This window comes from Odocoileus virginianus, chromosome 27 (assembly GCF_023699985.2).
Source record: "Odocoileus virginianus isolate 20LAN1187 ecotype Illinois chromosome 27, Ovbor_1.2, whole genome shotgun sequence".
Classification (NCBI taxonomy): domain Eukaryota; kingdom Metazoa; phylum Chordata; class Mammalia; order Artiodactyla; family Cervidae; genus Odocoileus; species Odocoileus virginianus.
The window spans coordinates 28623895-28641084 of record NC_069700.1 but is presented as its reverse complement, the minus strand read 5'-3'; the positions used below and the strand labels follow the sequence as shown (position 1 = coordinate 28641084).

General features: G+C 42.3%; 1 protein-coding gene across 13 annotated transcripts in view; it reads left to right on the top strand.

Annotated features, from left to right (window-relative positions):
• The window catches only part of LOC110146774 (adenylate cyclase type 10-like), a 36223-nt gene extending 19306 nt beyond the window's left edge, over positions 1-16917 (top strand). For 5 of the 13 annotated variants that reach the window (XM_070456464.1, XM_070456465.1, XM_070456463.1 and 2 more), the window contains 15 exons: positions 399-521; positions 2817-3083; positions 3889-4218; positions 6660-6723; positions 8243-8462; positions 8804-8929; positions 11012-11184; positions 11756-11912; positions 13443-13647; positions 13735-13831; positions 14309-14427; positions 14692-14809; positions 15250-15448; positions 15966-16170; positions 16669-16917. In XM_070456464.1, coding sequence (XP_070312565.1) covers positions 399-521; positions 2817-3083; positions 3889-4218; positions 6660-6723; positions 8243-8462; positions 8804-8929; positions 11012-11184; positions 11756-11912; positions 13443-13647; positions 13735-13831; positions 14309-14427; positions 14692-14809; positions 15250-15448; positions 15966-16170; positions 16669-16733 — 2468 coding nt within the window. In that variant the 3' untranslated portion in view covers positions 16734-16917. Of the gene's footprint in view, positions 1-398; positions 522-2816; positions 3084-3888; positions 4219-6659; positions 6724-8242; positions 8463-8803; positions 8930-11011; positions 11185-11755; positions 11913-13442; positions 13648-13734; positions 13832-14308; positions 14428-14691; positions 15449-15965; positions 16171-16668 lie in introns of those variants that run through there. The other 8 variants (XM_070456466.1, XM_070456467.1, XM_070456468.1 and 5 more) reach the window with 8 other exon arrangements.
• The last annotated feature ends 273 nt before the right edge of the window (positions 16918-17190 follow it).

Sequence of the window (17190 nt, the reverse complement as noted above, 5' to 3'; positions counted from 1 at the left end):
AAAAAGAATAGATAAACGAGAGTCTAGTATCGAATTGCACATTAGTGATGAAAAGGAAGACTTGAGGGTTTGAATGGAGAATGGAAGAAGGGAAAAAGAAAGAGGTAGAAGTATGTGTAAATCCAGAAAGGTATCCTCCTGGAGCTGTGATGCAGTAGCAGAGAGGGATGTTAGGAGGTAAACAGGAAAGGTAAGAGTGTTAGATACTGTGTGTTACAGAAAATGTTGTTAGCTTCTAAGAGAAAATGAGAGAACAGGCAGGATGGGTGGGGTAAACCACTTTAAAGGTGTATGCTCCAATTCACCTTAAACCTTCAGTTTCTTGAGTACATTCCTGTAATTTTCTGTCTAAAACTACAGCCACTGAGCATAGCAGTCAAAGTCTTCTTTCCCTACAGCCAATGCCATGAAATCCACAATGTACAGTATTTCTGCCAGCTCTGAAGACCAGGAACTTTATGTCTGCACAGTCAAGGATGATGTGAACTTGGATACAGTGCTTCTTCCACCATTATTAAAAGGCAGGTCCCTTGAAGACCTCATGTGAATCAATTGTGGATGTCATTGCACTTAGTAATTTGGTTGGTAATTGAGTATAGACCCCTTATTATCATGCTAGCTTTGTTTCTTCAAAAAAGAAACCTGCCTTTCAGAAATAAATTCTGGCACTGCCCAAAGAGTTGTTAAAGACTTGGAATGCTACTTGAGTTATGTTTTACATAACTGAGCCCACTGTTCTCTTTGAGGCTGACTTTAACAACAAAGAGTTGTTAAAGACTTGGAATGCTACTTGAGTTATGTTTTACATAACTGAGCCCACTGTTCTCTCTGAGGCTGACTTTGAGGCTGACTTGTAAAAGTTTTCTAGTTATTTAATAAAAATGTATGACCTGAGTTTCCCTTTGTGCATATTCCTGTGCTGGAGGAGACAGTAATCAAGGGAGAAAATGTTGCTGAGGTTTAAGAAAATCCATGGTGCTAGTGAAGAGACAGTGTTAGGGACCTAGCAGGAGTTTAACAAAAAGAGTGCAAAGTATAAGTTTATAATGACTGATGGGATGAAGAATAAAGCCCTCGGAATTGGGTAGGCATAATTAGACAGGGAGTGCTCTTTTTATACATGAAGGCTTTAATGTTCTATTCAAATGTATAGTGGCCAGGGTACTTTATTGACCCCTTCCAGGAATATTATGATTAAGCATACCTTCAAGTCAGCTATGGTCTTACTGAGAATATAGACATGTATGTGAAACAGCAATACACAATGCCTTAGTAATTAAGAACCAGGGCTCTGGCATCAGAAAAACCTGGGTACCATTGGTTCCCCCACTTACTGGATGTGAAATGTTAGATAAACTTATCTAAACCTTAGTCTTCTCATCAATCAAGTGAGGATAATAATAGTCCCAACCTCATGGGGTTAGTTGAAGATTAAATGAAATAAATCATGGTATATAATAAACAGTCAGTGAATATTAGCTAACATAAGCTGTTCACTCTGATGGTTTTAAGTTCATCTGGACAGTTCATATTCCTCCAACTGTGAGGCCACACTTAGCTTTGGCTTTACTAACTTAGAAGCATATAGGTCAGGAAACACAGCACTCTAGTAGAACATAGCCAGTGGTTTCCTTCAGTGGGGATCCTCACAGCAGTTCCTACTGCTATCCTCTGGAACCTTAAGTAATACCTTAGATATGATGGGATTAGACTATGATGGATTGGTGCTTAGATGCCCCATTTCCCAACGAGAAACTGATATCTCTTAGAATAGTCCTGTAGGCATAGCTTCTTGGCACTGTGACCTGTTACAGGAATCACTACGCCCAAGGAACCCCCACAAAGCTGTGGCTTACCACCAGGTAGCTGTAGCTTATTCACAGTTTTCCTAGTCCAAATTCAGTTTCCAGTCAAGGGTCACTCTTTGCATAAGCAGTATTACCTGGTAACTCAGCTGACATTCTAATTTTATGGGGATCCTAGGAAATGACTAGAAAGTTAACCCAAGGTCAGTATTGTCCACAGGGAAGGAAAAAAGAATTGTTAACTCATAAGCTAAAATGAATAGTTCAGTCAGTTAGTCTAAATGAAAAGCCAAAGCTGCGTTGTAAAAGGCCATATAAGTTATAAAAGTATTTGAGAAGGGGGCTGACATTATATTTGTACTTTAGGCAGGCGTACAGTTCTACCACTAGTTAATATGTTATTGGGATAAGAGGAGAGAAGACTGTGATGTTCAAAATGATAGTATAGTGATCCAGGTAAAAATGACTACTTAGACTAGAATTGTTTGGAAGGAAATACACTCAAGAACTTTCAGAAAGAGAATAAGTGGGTGGCCAGTTAGTTGGTTGTGAGAGAGAGGAAAAACTTTAGAATTATTCCAAGATTTGGGTTTTGGTAATATAGTTGATTTTATAGCAACTGCCTTAATATAAGATCAGAATTTGGAGAGATTTACTAAAATGCTTGGAGTTTTGAGCTCTTTACACTAATTAGAGTTCTGGGACCAGGAAGCCCAGCCTCCATGTTTAGTTGAGAAGGTAAGAAGAAAATGGGTCTACCAGCAAAAGGTTTTGGTGACTGCAAGAAATAGCTTCAGTGTCGTGGTGAAAACCTGGTTGTTTGATAAATAATGAGTGAGGAATGGGGACAAAAGAAGACATGGAGATAAGGTTCTTTTAAGAGATTTGGCTGAGTGGAGAACAGGTGAAATAAAAAGCAAGCCTTTTTTTTTTTCTAATGAGCAGATTATTAACATGGTGTATTCTATGTTGGTAGAAAACTTATTCATTGCTCATTTTTTTTTTCTTCAGAAATAGCAGTGAACCAACTAGATCAACTGAGCCCAGAGGAGCAGTCGCTGGTTAAATGTGCTGCAGTCATTGGTCACTCCTTCCACATAGATCTGCTGCAGCACCTCCTGCCTGGCTGGAGTAAAAATAAGCTACTTGAGGTACTGAAGGATCTTGTGGATATACACGTGCTCCGCTGGTGCAGTAAGGGCCAAGAGCTTCCTGCTGAGCCAATATTAGTGCCTTCCTCTGTTGAGACTGAGCATACCAAAAAGGAGACAAAGTCAGGTGAGCTGGTGCCTTGTTCTCAGGCCCAAATAGAGAGCTTTGGGTGAGGATGTATTTGTTCAGAAAGAACATCAGTATTATGTGTCATGGGCCCCAGTCTCTTAAAGCTTATGTCTAAAGAATTGGGGAGATTATTATTTTAATCACAAAAGAGCCATGTTTATAGTGAATGAATAGCTTTTATTTTTCAAAATTATCTTAATTTCAAGAATTCTCACTCCATGTTAAAACCCGTGCACTTAGTATTTGTATCTTGATTTTTGGTTTAGAAAATATTGCCCTAGTCTTTTATTGGCTTCTTGGAATAAAGAAGAAGAAAAGTGGGTAAATTATTTCTGATTTTAGAAATTCACAAGGGAGTTAAGTGTGATATTGAAACAGACATGAACAAAGCAAGATATGCATTAAATAGCTGCAGTCTCATAGTCTCCCCATGAAAGAATAAAATTGTGACATAGGCTACCCAAAGCACATATAATCCACAAATAGTTTCCCTTTGACTTTGAGTTGAGTCTTATATTTGAGCAGAGCCTTTCTGGTTACTTGATGTTTATAATAATTTATATTAATAGTAAAAAAAGCTCAATTTAGGAGGAGCAACTAAGAAATCTGTCTCCTGATCATTTCTTCCCTGTCGTACTTTATCCTAAATATGGTCAATATCACTGGTATACAATTCTTTATACAAAGGAAGCAATAATACAAAATAAGAATTATCAATAAAACTTTCTCTTAAACTAGTAGCATGTGCTTGGGAGTTTACTACCTTAAGGGAGGCTCTCATTTAGCGTTTCCTGTGTTTCAGATGCTGACTCTCCTCTAAGGCTACAAGAGGAACTATCCCTACCTCAGACAGAGGTGCTTGAATTTGGAGTGCCTCTTTTGCGGGAAGGGGCTTGGGAGCTGTGGCCCAAGGCACAGCAAACAGCCCTACACCTTGAATGTGCCTGCTTTCTGCGAGACCTGGCCTGCCGCTGTGGGAGCTGTCACGGGGGAGACTTTGTCCCCTTCCACCGTTTCGCCATCTGTTCCACTAAGAGCTCCAGCGGGCCCTCCCGATTCTGTAGCTACAAAGACACTGGCTCGATACTAACACAAGTCATCACAGACAGATTGCAGCCTCCTTCTCCCCAAGGTAAATCAGGGAGCAGAAAAAAGATATGTGGGCATCACTTCTCTTTATTCATGTACTTGGAATTCTTCATGCAAAAGATGAAATCAGATTAAGAGAGAAAAATAGGTGGAGAGAGTCATTTATCACTGAAGTACCAGAAGTTGTTTTTTTTTTTAAGTGTGATCTCAGAATTAAAAGGAAATTTAGTGATCATACTTGTTTTGGTTGGCGATATTGGGCAAGCTGTGTGTGTGTGCTCAGTTGCTCAATCGCGTCCGACCCTTTTGCGAACCCAGGGACTGTAGCCTGCTAGGCTCCTCTGTCCATGGGATTCTCCAGGCAAGAACACTGGAGTGGATTGCCATTTCCTTTGCCAGGGGATCTTCCTGACCCAAAGATCAAACTCAAGTCTCCTATGTCTCCTTGCATTGGCAGGAAGATTCTTTATCACTGAGCCACTTGGGGAAGCCCCTTGGGCAAGTTACTTAACCTCAATTAATTGAAAAAAATAACAGTACACACTTCATAGGGTAGTTGTGAGGATTAAATGAGTTAAAATATATAATGTGCTTTGAATAGTACCAGGCATATGGTTAGTGCTCAGTACATTTAATTATTGTTTTTATTATTATAAATTTTCAGTTTGGTACACATATATGGAGTCCTTATGTGTATCAGATGCTTCAAGTAGGTGTTAAGAATACGAAGTGAAATTATCAGGTTTTGGGGGGGCTGGTGATGGTACAGACATATAAATAGAGAATTCCAATATGGCCTTAAAGGTGATAAAATGGACTACCTAGGGATTTGGATAACTAGAGAAATGGCTATTAGCCCAGCCTGAGAAGTGAGTAAGATTTTTCCTTGAAGGAGATAATGCCAGAAGTGAGATCTGAGGGTTATGTAGGAGTTTAGCTACTTAAAGAAGCTTTAGTGGGTAGATGTTCCCCCAAACTTCTGGCCCTCTACCACAACCCAGGTAAGAGTTCACCCTTGGAATTCTCTGGTGGTCCAGTGGTTAGGACTCTGAGATTTCACTGCAGAGGGCCAACAGTTCACCCTCTTTGTTTTAACATTTTCGGTTAGCTTGCCTTGTAGGACAGCTCATTTCATTCTCAGTAGCTGTTAGAAAACTTCTTTCACCAAGGTGAACTCTACCTTCCTGCAAATTTTTCACTCATTTTTCAGCTTTGTGCGTTCTTTCATATTTGAAGACAGCTGTCAAGACCCAGGAATATCTTCTTTTTCTCTACTTTAATAAAGGAGAAGTTGGTGTTGGTGTTGGCGGGGGAAAGGGATATGGCAAATTGCTGGTGGTAAAAGACTAAAATGAAGATTTTGATCTATGATCTTAATACCTCCTCTGGCTGTAACATTCTTATGACTCTGTGAAGATGGACCAGTGACTTGGAGAAATTGGTCACTGGCTGATGTGGTCTATGGTAATTTGCACTTTTGTACTTTCTGAGGGGAAGAGGAAAGAAAACAGTGAATGTCCTGGTTGGTATTATGAAAAAATCACACTATCATTCATAATTCCTTTCAGCCTTTTGTCTTTGAGAGGTCAGTATTAGCTTTAGATGAGGCAGCTTGGTCAGTGTAGGTGTGAGGAAGGCTCAAGACCTTTCCAGCACAGTCGAACTCTTACGGAGGCTTCCCAGACCCTGGGTCTGTGTGCACAGACGTGCAGAACAAAGCATGCTGTTCTCTCAGCATGCGATGTGATGGTGCCTGAGAATTGTGCATCACAGTAGTGCTGCCAAATTCCAGTTTCCTTAGACCTACTTTACTTTATATGACATCATTAAATAATCAGCGAGCAGTCCTTTTACTTAACACAAACCCTCCCTATTTATAATGGTTCCTTTAGACTCCTTTTCAATCCCACCACCTGTGCTCCTGAGCCCAAATAGGTAACTCTCCACAGCATTTTCAAGTTTTTGCCTTTTGACCTGAAGACAGCTGCAGAGAAGAGGCAAATCTGGAGGACAGAGGTTATTTAGGATCAACCAGGTAAAGCTGAAAATCTCTTCTGGCTATTGTGACTCTGGTGGGATGTGACATCTTATGCCCTCATGTTTTTCTTCACTAGGTCACTTCTTCTGTGGTTCTCTCCCATCTAGTCATAAATCTGATCCAGATATGTTCATAGATTTCTACTATCAGAATTAGTCATCAAACCAGAGGGACATATTCTTTATTCATTTCTTTGGCAAACAGAATTAGGAATTGGTTTGGGAGATTTGAGAATGAAAGGAATTACTATTTAAATCACAAGTAATTGTGTTTAAGGAAAAAAGAATTAGTACCCTAATCTTGCATGTAAGATTACTTTTAAACCTAAATTTACCATTGTTATAATGGGGGAAGCAATTTTCATGAAAGGTAGTCAGGAATGTTTAAATGTTCTCAGTTAATACAAACACAGACAATTAAAGACAGTCATCTTTTTCTCCCTACAGACACTTTTCAGTTCCAGACAGAATCATCCAGAAGTCAGGAGGCCTTCACAAGGGAATACTGCAGGTAGGTGGAGATGCTGAGAGTGGATGTGGAGGGGGCCAGAAAGTAAGACACAGCTGATCATTAAACTAGGGCACTCACCTTACCTACAGACAAGGAAGGTATCTGACCACCCAGGAATAGTGACTTCTGTCACTCAGCCCAAAATGCAAGTTAACAGTGAATCAGAAAGGCTTTGTTTGATTGTTTATAGGGAAATTATTTCTTAGTAATTAAGAAAAACTTTATTTAATACCTCTCAAATGTATTATACACATAACAGATTTTTTTCAGCTATAAATTTACCTGCTCAATAACTTTTGAACCCAGATGACATTAAAATGATTTTATATTTCATAACCATGTACTTCCTGGCTTTCTAATGCGTATCTTACCAATTTTGCAAGTTCCTACCTTGAATTCACCAGCAACTCTCAAGTTTATCATTTATTCAACCTGATTTCCTACAGTTTTCAAACAAAAATCTATATTCTACACTAATCACCCCCATCCTTAATGTGTCTTTACTCACACAATTCTCCCTTTTAAAAGTACTCAGTGATGTCTACATCCTTCTACTTATCAGAATGTTCACTATCCAAAGCCGTCCTCAGTTCTCACTTTTTCAGTCATTCTATCTCAGAGAGATCAGACCTCTTTTGAACTTGTGGTGCCTGTGAAAAATGCACTGGACTAGTAGTTCAGAAACATGAACTCTAGTTTTGGTTTTACTCGGTAACTCAGAATCTGCCTGCACTGGGGGAGACCCCAGTTCAATTCCTAGATTGGGAAGATCGCTGGAGAAGGGATAGGCTATCCACTCCAGCATTCTTGAGCTTCTCTGGTGGCTCAGACGGTAAAGAAGCCACCTGCAATGTGGGACACCTGGGTTTGATCCCTGGGTTGGGAAGACCCCCTGGAGGAGGGCATGGCAACCCACTCCAGTATTCCTGCCTGGAGAGTCCCAGAGGATTCTGGGGGACTACAGTCCATGGGGTCACAGAGAGTTGGACATGACTGAGCGACTAAGCGCAGCACACCCAGCAGTAGCTGCAAGGTCATATGTAAGTCATTGAACCTCCCAGAGATTCAGTTTCTTCACCTGTAAAAGGGAGGCAATTTTGCCTACCTGAATGGCGGGGTTTTTGTAGAATAAGATGATGTTATTTCATAAAATAATATTCACTTGTGCCATGATGGAGTTCAAATGGGCTGATAGATCAATTTATTATTGCTTTGTATCATTTTTATGTTTTCATGTAGCACAGTTAGTTTACTCTTGAGATGTGGTCTTTTCCCCATTTAGTTTGTGAGGTACTTAGTTTGACTTTAGGTTTTTAAAACTCCCTAATAGGGCTTTGCCATTAAGAACAAAATCCCTGTCTTTCAAAACCTTGTGGATCAATGGAGGAGAAGGATAGATGTAGGATTAAAAAATCATAAAGGAAAGCTTCCCAGACAAAGTGGCTTTGGACCTGGTAATGCCTCAGCAAAAGTGGATGCTGTATGGCCACTGTTAGCTCTTCATCTTCTCTCCACAAAGAACAGAGGAAGAGTTCCTGGATAAAGTGAACAGGAAACTGGCTCAGACCAATCCCAAGAAAGGCATGTTGACCACGAAGCCCTGCCACTGTAGGGAAGTCCTGAAGCTCGTGCTCTCGCCCCTCACCCAGCACTGCCTGGTCATTGGAGAAACCACTTGTGCATTTTATTACCTGCTGGAATCTGCCGCTGCCTCCTTGGATCTGTCAGATAATTACATGGTAAGCAAGCTCTGCTCTCTGCCCCTGAGCTGAGCCCTATGACTTGGGGGGATTTGATTGGGCTTTCTTACCAACAAGTATGAAAAAACGGAGGAAAGTAGGAGAGAGGCAGGAGCTGTAAGGGGTCTAGGAGAGAGCGCTAAGTGGAAGTGTGGCAGTGAAGAGCCCGTGTGCTGCCGATGCTGCCCCGACTCCTTCCCGCACAGTCCAGCTCCCCATTTCCAGTTAAATCCTGTCACAGTTCAAATTCTCCATAACCTTGGTCCAGCCGTTGTCCTAATCACACGCTTAACAGCATCCGAATCCTAATCCAGTTTCTCCTCCCCTTCTCTTGTTTGAAGGCCTTCTTTTATTTGAGGAAGGCAAGCAGTCTTCTGGGCCAACCCTCCACATTCTCATTTTTTAAAAAGCGCAAGGTGAAGATCTGTCAGTTTGAAGAAGCCACTTTCTGTTGTCTCCAGGCGGAGGTGAGGGCAGGGGTTAACCTTGAATTTTGCATTATTTCTCCATAAGGATTACCCTGTTATTTCCTTTAAAGTCTCTTTGCTTTTTATGAGCAATTATAAATGTGATTTAAATTCAAAACATAGAAATACATGTAGAATGTGAAAGAGTACTTCCTAATCCCTTGTCACCCCCAGCATAGTTGATAAGTTGGTGAAAATGATCAAAAGATATAAACTTTCAGTTATAAGTCCTAAAAATGTGATGTCCAGCTTGTGATTGTAGTTAACAGTACTGTATTGTATATCTGAAAGTTGCTAAGAGAGTAAATCTTAAAAGTTCTCATCATAAGAAAAAATATTGTAATTATATGTGGTGATAGATGTTAACCTTGTAGTGATCATTTTCCAGTATGTACATATATTGAAACATTATACTGTACACCTAAAACTAACGCTATATGTCACTGTCCTTCAGTTAAAGAGATCATCACGTTGTACACCTCAAACTTACACAATGTTATGTATGTGTGAAAGATATCTCAATAAAACTAGAAGGAAAAGAGCATACTTTCCAAACTCTCCCCCCTCAACCCTATACCACTCAGCTGCTGTGTCCTCCCCCCAGTGTTATATATCTGTATGTATTTTGCCATAGGGGCTCAGCATACATAAATGTATATAATCTACCCACTTCCTTTGTTAAATACAAACAGGAGCTCTCTGTACTCCATTCCACATCTTGCTTTAACAGTAAATAAGACTTCCCTGGTGGTCCAGTGGTTAAGACTCCTCGCTTCCACTCCAGCAGCAAATGGGCGGGAGGGTTCAGTGCCTGGTCAGGACACTAAGATCTTTGGCTGCAGTGCAGCCAAAAAATAAATAAATCATGTACCCTGTAGATCATTCTGTATCATTTATGACAAATTTCCTGAAGGAATAAGATTTGTATGACAAATAAAAACTCTGGGGAAAGCACGGCATGAGACATTCCATTTTCAAATGACAGATAGACGTAAATTTATTCTGTATGAATAACTCAGGACAGCTCAGCAACTTCTCCCAGCCTCATTTCTATTACATCCAACAGAGCAAAATGTGTTGGAATGAGAATTATTATCAATTTATAAATAATGACTCCCTAAAACTATGGGGGATTTTTATTGGAGAGCCAAGGTTTAAACTTTTTTAAAAGTAAGTAAAAATTAATTTCAGTATAAACCTTAAGATACTTTGGCTAGGAGAATAAACCTAATGTGGATAAAGCCTTTGAACACCAAAGGGAATATTACAGTAGTCCACAGTGTTGTATTATTTGTGTTTCAACCAAAAGGTCTTTGAAAGTGTTAGTTGCTCAGTCGTGTCTGACTCTTTGTGACCCCAAGGACTGTAGCCTGCCAGGCTCCTCTGTCCATGGGATTCTCCAGGCAAGAATACTGGAGTGGGTTGCCGTGCCCTCCTCCAGGGGATCTTCCTGACCCAGGGATCAAACCCAGGTCTCCTGCACCACAGGCAGATTCTTTACCATCTGAGCCACCAGGGAAGCAAAGTTTTAAATAATTACTTCTTTCCATTTTAAAGAAAGAATTATTGGGCAGTCTTCCTAAGATTGTTCAGAAATTACCATAGACTTGATCCCTTTCTTGGAGGGTTTAGCCATAAAGCATGAAGGTATGTGATAACCTCAGGGTAGCTCCTCAGCTGCTATCTTCATACAGTGTGGTGGTACAACTTGTTTATGAAGAGAGTGATGAAATTTGGTGATATTTCAGATGCTTTCCATGGCATCTGAAGCTAAGGACAGTCCCATTTGAGTCTCTAGCATTGCTTTGTAAATCGCAGCCTTTCTCTACTGGTCACTGACAAACATGTGGGAGATGAGAAAGGAGAGTGCTTTCTCCATAATTACGTTTTCTCACTCCTTTACTTGCTCATGGCCCCACGGGTGCTTGTTGGTGTGGCCAGGTTCTGCTCTAACTCTGCTCCCTCTGGCACCTCGGGCCCAGGTACACATTCCAAAATAAGAGCCAGTGTGTTGTATCCAGAACCTTGTCCTTAGTACTCTTCTCACATTTACATTCTTGTTTTTCACTTGACTGTCTCCAGGTCTGTTTCAACATGGGACAGATCACCCTGGCCAAAAAGCTGGCTAGGCGAGCCCTTCATCTGCTGAAAAGGAGTTTTCCCTGGACCTGGCTTGGTGTCATTTTCCAGACATTTCTAGAAAAATGCTGGTATTCCTGTTCCCTGAGTCAACCTCGAAACAACCCTAGTGAGAAGTGAGAAGCTTTGCCAACTTGTCATGGTTCCATTTAGGGTCACAAAGAGCTAAAGTTGGACCTAGGCTGGGGTTTTGCCTATTTGACTCTCAAGGCTCCTCTTTTCAAGCATGTGAACAGTTCTCATTCATTTACCTTACTCTCTGGGCCAATTCAGTGTAGCAGAATGAGTACATCTTTTATCTTTGAAGTATGGTATTATCCTGTCTTTTTCAAATAAAGATACTGTGTGTACACATACACATATATGGAATGGAATGCTATTTCTCTGACAGATATACACATAATATTAAACACTACCTCGTTATTGAGCTGTAATAATTTATAGAAAATCTATTCAACCAAAAGAACAATTCAAAGAATGAACCTTTTTTTAAAAACCTCTCTGAAAACTTCTTTTTGGTCAAGAGGGATGAATTTAAAAAGCATATGAGGTTAGAAGTAGTGGGCTCCCGGGAATCTTTCTGAGTCTGGAAGTCTGTGGGCGAGTAGACTCCGATTTCTTCTGGGAAAGGATGGTGGGCACTGGTAAAGAATAAGGGCGTGCTGACCAGCCTTGGCCTCACACCAGGAAGAAGCAGCTGGCAGTCCTGCAGCAGCAGCTGCACTCTCTCTCTCTGCTCCGGCAGCTCTACAGCCTGGAGGCCACGGCCAGCAGCCGCAGGTTTGCCTGCCTGGCCACTCTCATGCAGAGGAATTCAGTCAAGGAGTTTCCTGGTGAAGCCCAGGTACGCAAGCCCTTGCTTTAGCTCTGGCCCTCACTCAGAAACCTAAAACGCTAGGGGGAGAGACCCTGTCAAGTCCCTGGTTAAGCATGGCTCCACGGTAACCCAGACCTAACAGGACATTGCTGATTGTGTGCTTGAGGAGGGTTCTCAGTTTGCAGTTTATAGGTGGGCTTTCATGTATGAGGCTATCTGTGTACCCTCTGAATTGAATGTTGACATTTGTGTGTATTTGTGTGCACAAAAAAATATTTAAAAAGTGATCAGAAGTAGGGAAGGGGTCATAGCTTCCATCAGATTCTCAAGCCAGTGCTCCAAAAAAAAAGGATAAGATTTGATATATATATATATATATATATATATATATATATATATATATCCATTTGCTCAACAAATATTTGATGAACACCTATTCTATACTGGGTTTCCCTGATAGCTCAGTTGGTAAAGAATTCGCCTGCAATGTGGGTTCGATCCCTGGGTTGGGAAGATCCCCTGGAGAAGGGAAAGGCTACCCACTCCAGTATTCTGGACTAGAGAATTCATGGACTGTATAGTCCTTGGGGTCACAAAGAGTCAAACTTTTACTTACAACTGAGCGACTTTTACTTACTCTGTACCAGACACTGGATCTTGGTTCCAGGGAAACATAAGTGAAATATATAGTATGTTAGGTGATAATAAATGCAATGAAATAAATTAAGCGGAAGCCAGAGGACATAGAGTTCTGGAACTAGGGGTGTAGTTTTAATAAGGTGGCAGGGAAAGCCTCACCGAGCAGGTAGCATTTGGGCAGCTATCTGAAGGAGATGAGAGAGTAGGCCACGGGGGAGAAGAGGCTACCTGGGAGAAGAGCGGGCAGGAGGAAGGCAGAGTGAATGCACAGGCCTGTCCTCTGTGTTGAGGAGTAGTGCAGAAGCCAGTGCGACTGGAGGGGAGTGAGAAGGAGAGAAAGAGCCAGCAGGTGAGTCAGAGAGTCTAGGGAGGGGGATGGCAGATGGTGCAGGCCTTGTGGCCACTTGGAAGTTTGGGCTTTTACTCCAAAGAAGATGAGAAGCTGTTGGAAAATTCTTAGAAGAGGAGTGACAGAGTCTACTTATATTGGAAATCTAACAAAGACAGAGTTTCAAGAGTGTCATCAAATGATGTCAATTGTACACACAACTGATGACAGAGATGGCAGCAGTTCTATAGAGTTCTAAGGAGCAACTAGAGGCTTCAGTTAGAGAAAACAGAAGAGGTGCAGTTTGGCCAGCATCTTGAAGGGGAAAGTTTCGGGTTGGGGAAAAGAAGAGGGGCAGGTGGAGGAAGCTGTTTGTTTAAAGAACAAGCAGTGAGAATGGTCAAATCAGAAACGTAGGGGTGAGAAGGAGTGTGTTTTCATAGCTGGAGTTGAGGTGAGCGGTGGCCCCCAGGAGTGCTACATAGAGTGAATGGCGGGCACGCGGGGGCTCTTACCCAGAAAGGGGGTGCGATGGCGCTGCAGCCTGACTGTGCAGCCTGGATGTTCACCCCGTGTTTGTTGTCCCACAGGCTGTCTCTACCTATGTGGCCCTCTCCCAGTTCTCTCAGAACGTGGGTGACAAGGACGAGTGGCTGCACCGTGAGCAGCTGGCCATTCAGAAAAGCAGCCTGTGTTGGTTCTCCAGGGAGGGGCTGTTGGCCACAGCCCAACTCATGCAGGCCTTGGCCTACACCAAACTCTGCCTTGGGCATCTCGACTTCTCCATCAAGCTGGGTAATGGGGCCTGGGGCTGGTGGGCCTGGGGCTTTTAGAGAGGCCAGGCGCACCTCTAGACCTCACGATGCTCTTTAACCTCCTTAGGTTTTCAAGCTCATGAGATATGCAGACACCTCAAGAAACCAGCTCTGGAGAATCTGGTTCTCTCAGTTCTCTTCAGATCTGCATTTCTGAAGAAGAAGTATTAAGATCCTTTTCTGTCCTTTGTATTTGTTGCCTCAGAGGGGAGAGTATGACCTTCCAGAGCAGTTTAGAGTGGAGAGAGAGAAGCTGTCCTGTCTCCACAGCCAGGACTATCTCCATTAGTCCTCCGGGAAACATCGTCTTAAGTTTGAGGGGTCAGGAGTAGAAAGGCAGAGTCTGGGCACTAGATATTTCCCACCTCTCCTCCACCCCCCCACCCCCCCACATGCTTTTTACTGCAGGGAAGTCGGTAATTGCAATAGCTCAAGCCCCTGGAAGTTGTCTCAGAGTCATTTTCCCACTTCCTTTGCTTAGAGACAGGTCTGATCCCAGGCACAGATGTTCTCTATATAAATAGAATTATGGAACGGAAGTCTAGGGGCTGTTAGGCCACCTTGAAGGTGTAGGGTCCCATCCTCTTCTGTACAGCCCTTCCCATTCTCCAGCTGGTCCCAGTGGCTCTGTCTCTTGGCAGATTTGATCTGTGTATCCATGTGCTGGAGAGTCAGTGGGCACTCATTTCCCAGAGTCATGATGTCCTTGGCCAGGCCTGCTTCTATTCTGCTTGCTTAGATCTGCTGCTTTACAGAAAAGGTAAATCTTGTGCAAGGCTCTGCTGTATTCCTGAGGGATTCAGACCTCAGGTGGGGCCCTAGGTTTGGAACACAGGCACTCATGGGCCTATCCTTTGGGCATGGCCTCTGCTCCTGGCCCTTGTTCCTTAAAGTGTAGGAACCACATTGTGATTCAGGGTGTCTGCTTTCCAGGTGGTGTCTCCTCCCCTGGACCACGCACCTTGTATACCACTTTATAGTTGACAACTTTTACTACTAGCCTGGTTACTTTCTCTGTCCACAGGATGGCTGTGTCGGCCCTTTGGGGAATGTCTGCATTTCATTCAACACTATGAGCACAGCTGCATTCTAAATTCTCAGAGCAATGTCATGCTGGGGGTCCACTCCTCTCTGGCCATGTGGTAATGTAGGGTATCAGAGTCTTACTCAGGGCTGTGGGAAAGGGTAAGTTTGAAGACACCATGAACTCATTTAAGCTATTGCCTTTTGCCCTCCAAGGCAGGATGGTTCCACTTCTCCAACCCATTTCTAAAGACCATTCACCTCCCATTTCCCCCCACGTTATTGGAAGGGTTCTTCTTGTCCCTTAAGAGGTTTGGGCTCATAGATTAATGGTTCAGTTTAGAGTTACATTTACGTGTGAGATAATCCATGGCAAAGCTGTATGTCATTGGTTTTCTTTTGAGCCTTCTTACACATGAGTTAGTAGCCTTGGCCCCTTACCAGAATCACAAATCTGACTGAAGGAAGTCTTAGAGCCTTAGAGTAGTGACGGTTCTGTGGAGGAGGCATAGTGGGCAGTTAGCAGAGAGAGCTGAGAGCTGTGGTTCTTTCCCTTCAGGTTTGCCCAGGACTCACAGTGGAATCAGTTTGAGTACCACTTCTCCAAGGCTTGTCAGTTGGTGAAAAGAACCAATGCCTCACTATTTGGTTCCCATGGCTTTGTCCGATTCTTAGAGTGCCATGTGCTGATGTTACAGAAAATGCCAGAGGATGTCTTCCTGCAAACTCTCGCAGAGACTCGCCGCCAAACCCTCACGGTACCTGTCTCCGTTATCCTGAACTAACACCTAAGGCATGGTACTCTTTCTGCCACCTGCCTCTCTCCCTTACTCTTCTCCTTGCTGACTCAGTCTCTTTTTCCTCCTTGAACCCATTTTTTTCCCTCCACCTACAGACTCTATCCACCTACCTCATGTATCCTCCCAGATATTCTTGCATGTAGATCAGGACTGGTTTTCTTAACTTTGCTGGATCTGCAAAAGCTACTACCCAATGCCATTAAAATGTTAATACTTAGCCCTCCTCTGTAGACCACTCTGGCTTTGGCTATAGTTTGACACATTTTCCTACATCCTTTACTTCTGAATCTAAAACATTCCAGTTCCTCTGTATCTGAGAACAGGCTTTCTGGGCCTCCTTGACCATAAGTAACTCCTTCCTGTTCCCCCAGCCCTGAGTGAGTGTGCTGAGTCGGAACTGTAGTAAGTTCTGATGGAGTGGAGTGGAGGAAAGAAAGTACTAATCCCTGAACTAATGTACTTTCCTTCCTTTCAGTACTTTAAGGAGTTCTTCTCTCGATGTGTGACCTGCCCTGTCTATCACCAGTGGGTCTCTGAGCTTAAAGCCTTTGTAATGAGAAATGGAAAGATGTCCTTGACCAACATCATCAGACCTTTTGACACCTGCCTGACCAGTATTTGGATAGAGGGAGAATTCCTGGAGGAAAATAACTCCTTTGAACAAAATTTGGAAATACAAAGTAAGCATTCCTTACTGGAACTCTTGTCTGACAGATATAAAGAACAGTCTCAGATTCTTACAAGCAGTTAAAGGCATGTCCAAATAAGAAGGGATATGGAGAAAAAAAGGATTAGTCCTTGCTTCAGAGGTAGTTGCCATTCTCTCACAGTGCCAGACTCGGCCTCAATAGAGACCCCTTTCTATAAGGGGTGGGAGAGCCTCTGTCAGCCCTTTGTTTCAGCATCTGTAAGTCTTAGGCATAGGAAATTCCCCCTTGGTCCCAGTGCAAACAAATAGATTGTTTCGGATGGTCACTAAGGGAGAAAGAAGGCCTTAGAAATCACAATGTAATGTCTGTGAAGGTGAATGATAAGACATGTGCAAGAAAAAGAGAGGAGAGAATATAGTTTCTTGCTTTAGGACCCAGCAAATCTCCTTTTTCCAGGCCATGAGTTAAATTTGTAATAGCAGAGGAAATTCTTTGTGTTTGTGTTACTCTTTATGTTCCTATTTTCAGGATTTGTCAGAGAGGCTGATGTCAACAAGAAGGATAAAGAAGAAATTCAAGAATGTATCTGTTAAAACAATCAAACAAAAATCCTCCGAAGGGACCATGATTCTTTTATTACATGTAACACAAAGCTGTGCCCCCAAGTCTCCTTTTTAAGATGCTGTATATATACATATTAAATATGCTAGCCTTTTACAGTCACCACTATCTGTATATCTTCATAAAAATAAAAGCATGTGTTTCTAAAGCATGAAATTTAGATCTTTAACTCTCTTCATTAATGCAGCTGTGGCAGAAATTATTACTAGAACCATAGCTAGACCAGAGGCCAGGGAGGCTTTGAGATTAAACTGACTCCATCTCATATAAGGTGAGATCTATTAACAGGTAATTCTTCCATGTTGTAGCATTTCCTTTTGTGACTGGATAACATTCCATTTTATGGATATGCCACATTTTGCTTATCCATTCATGCGCTAGTGGATATCTGGCTTAGTTCTGCTTTTTGGTTATTATGAATAATGCCAT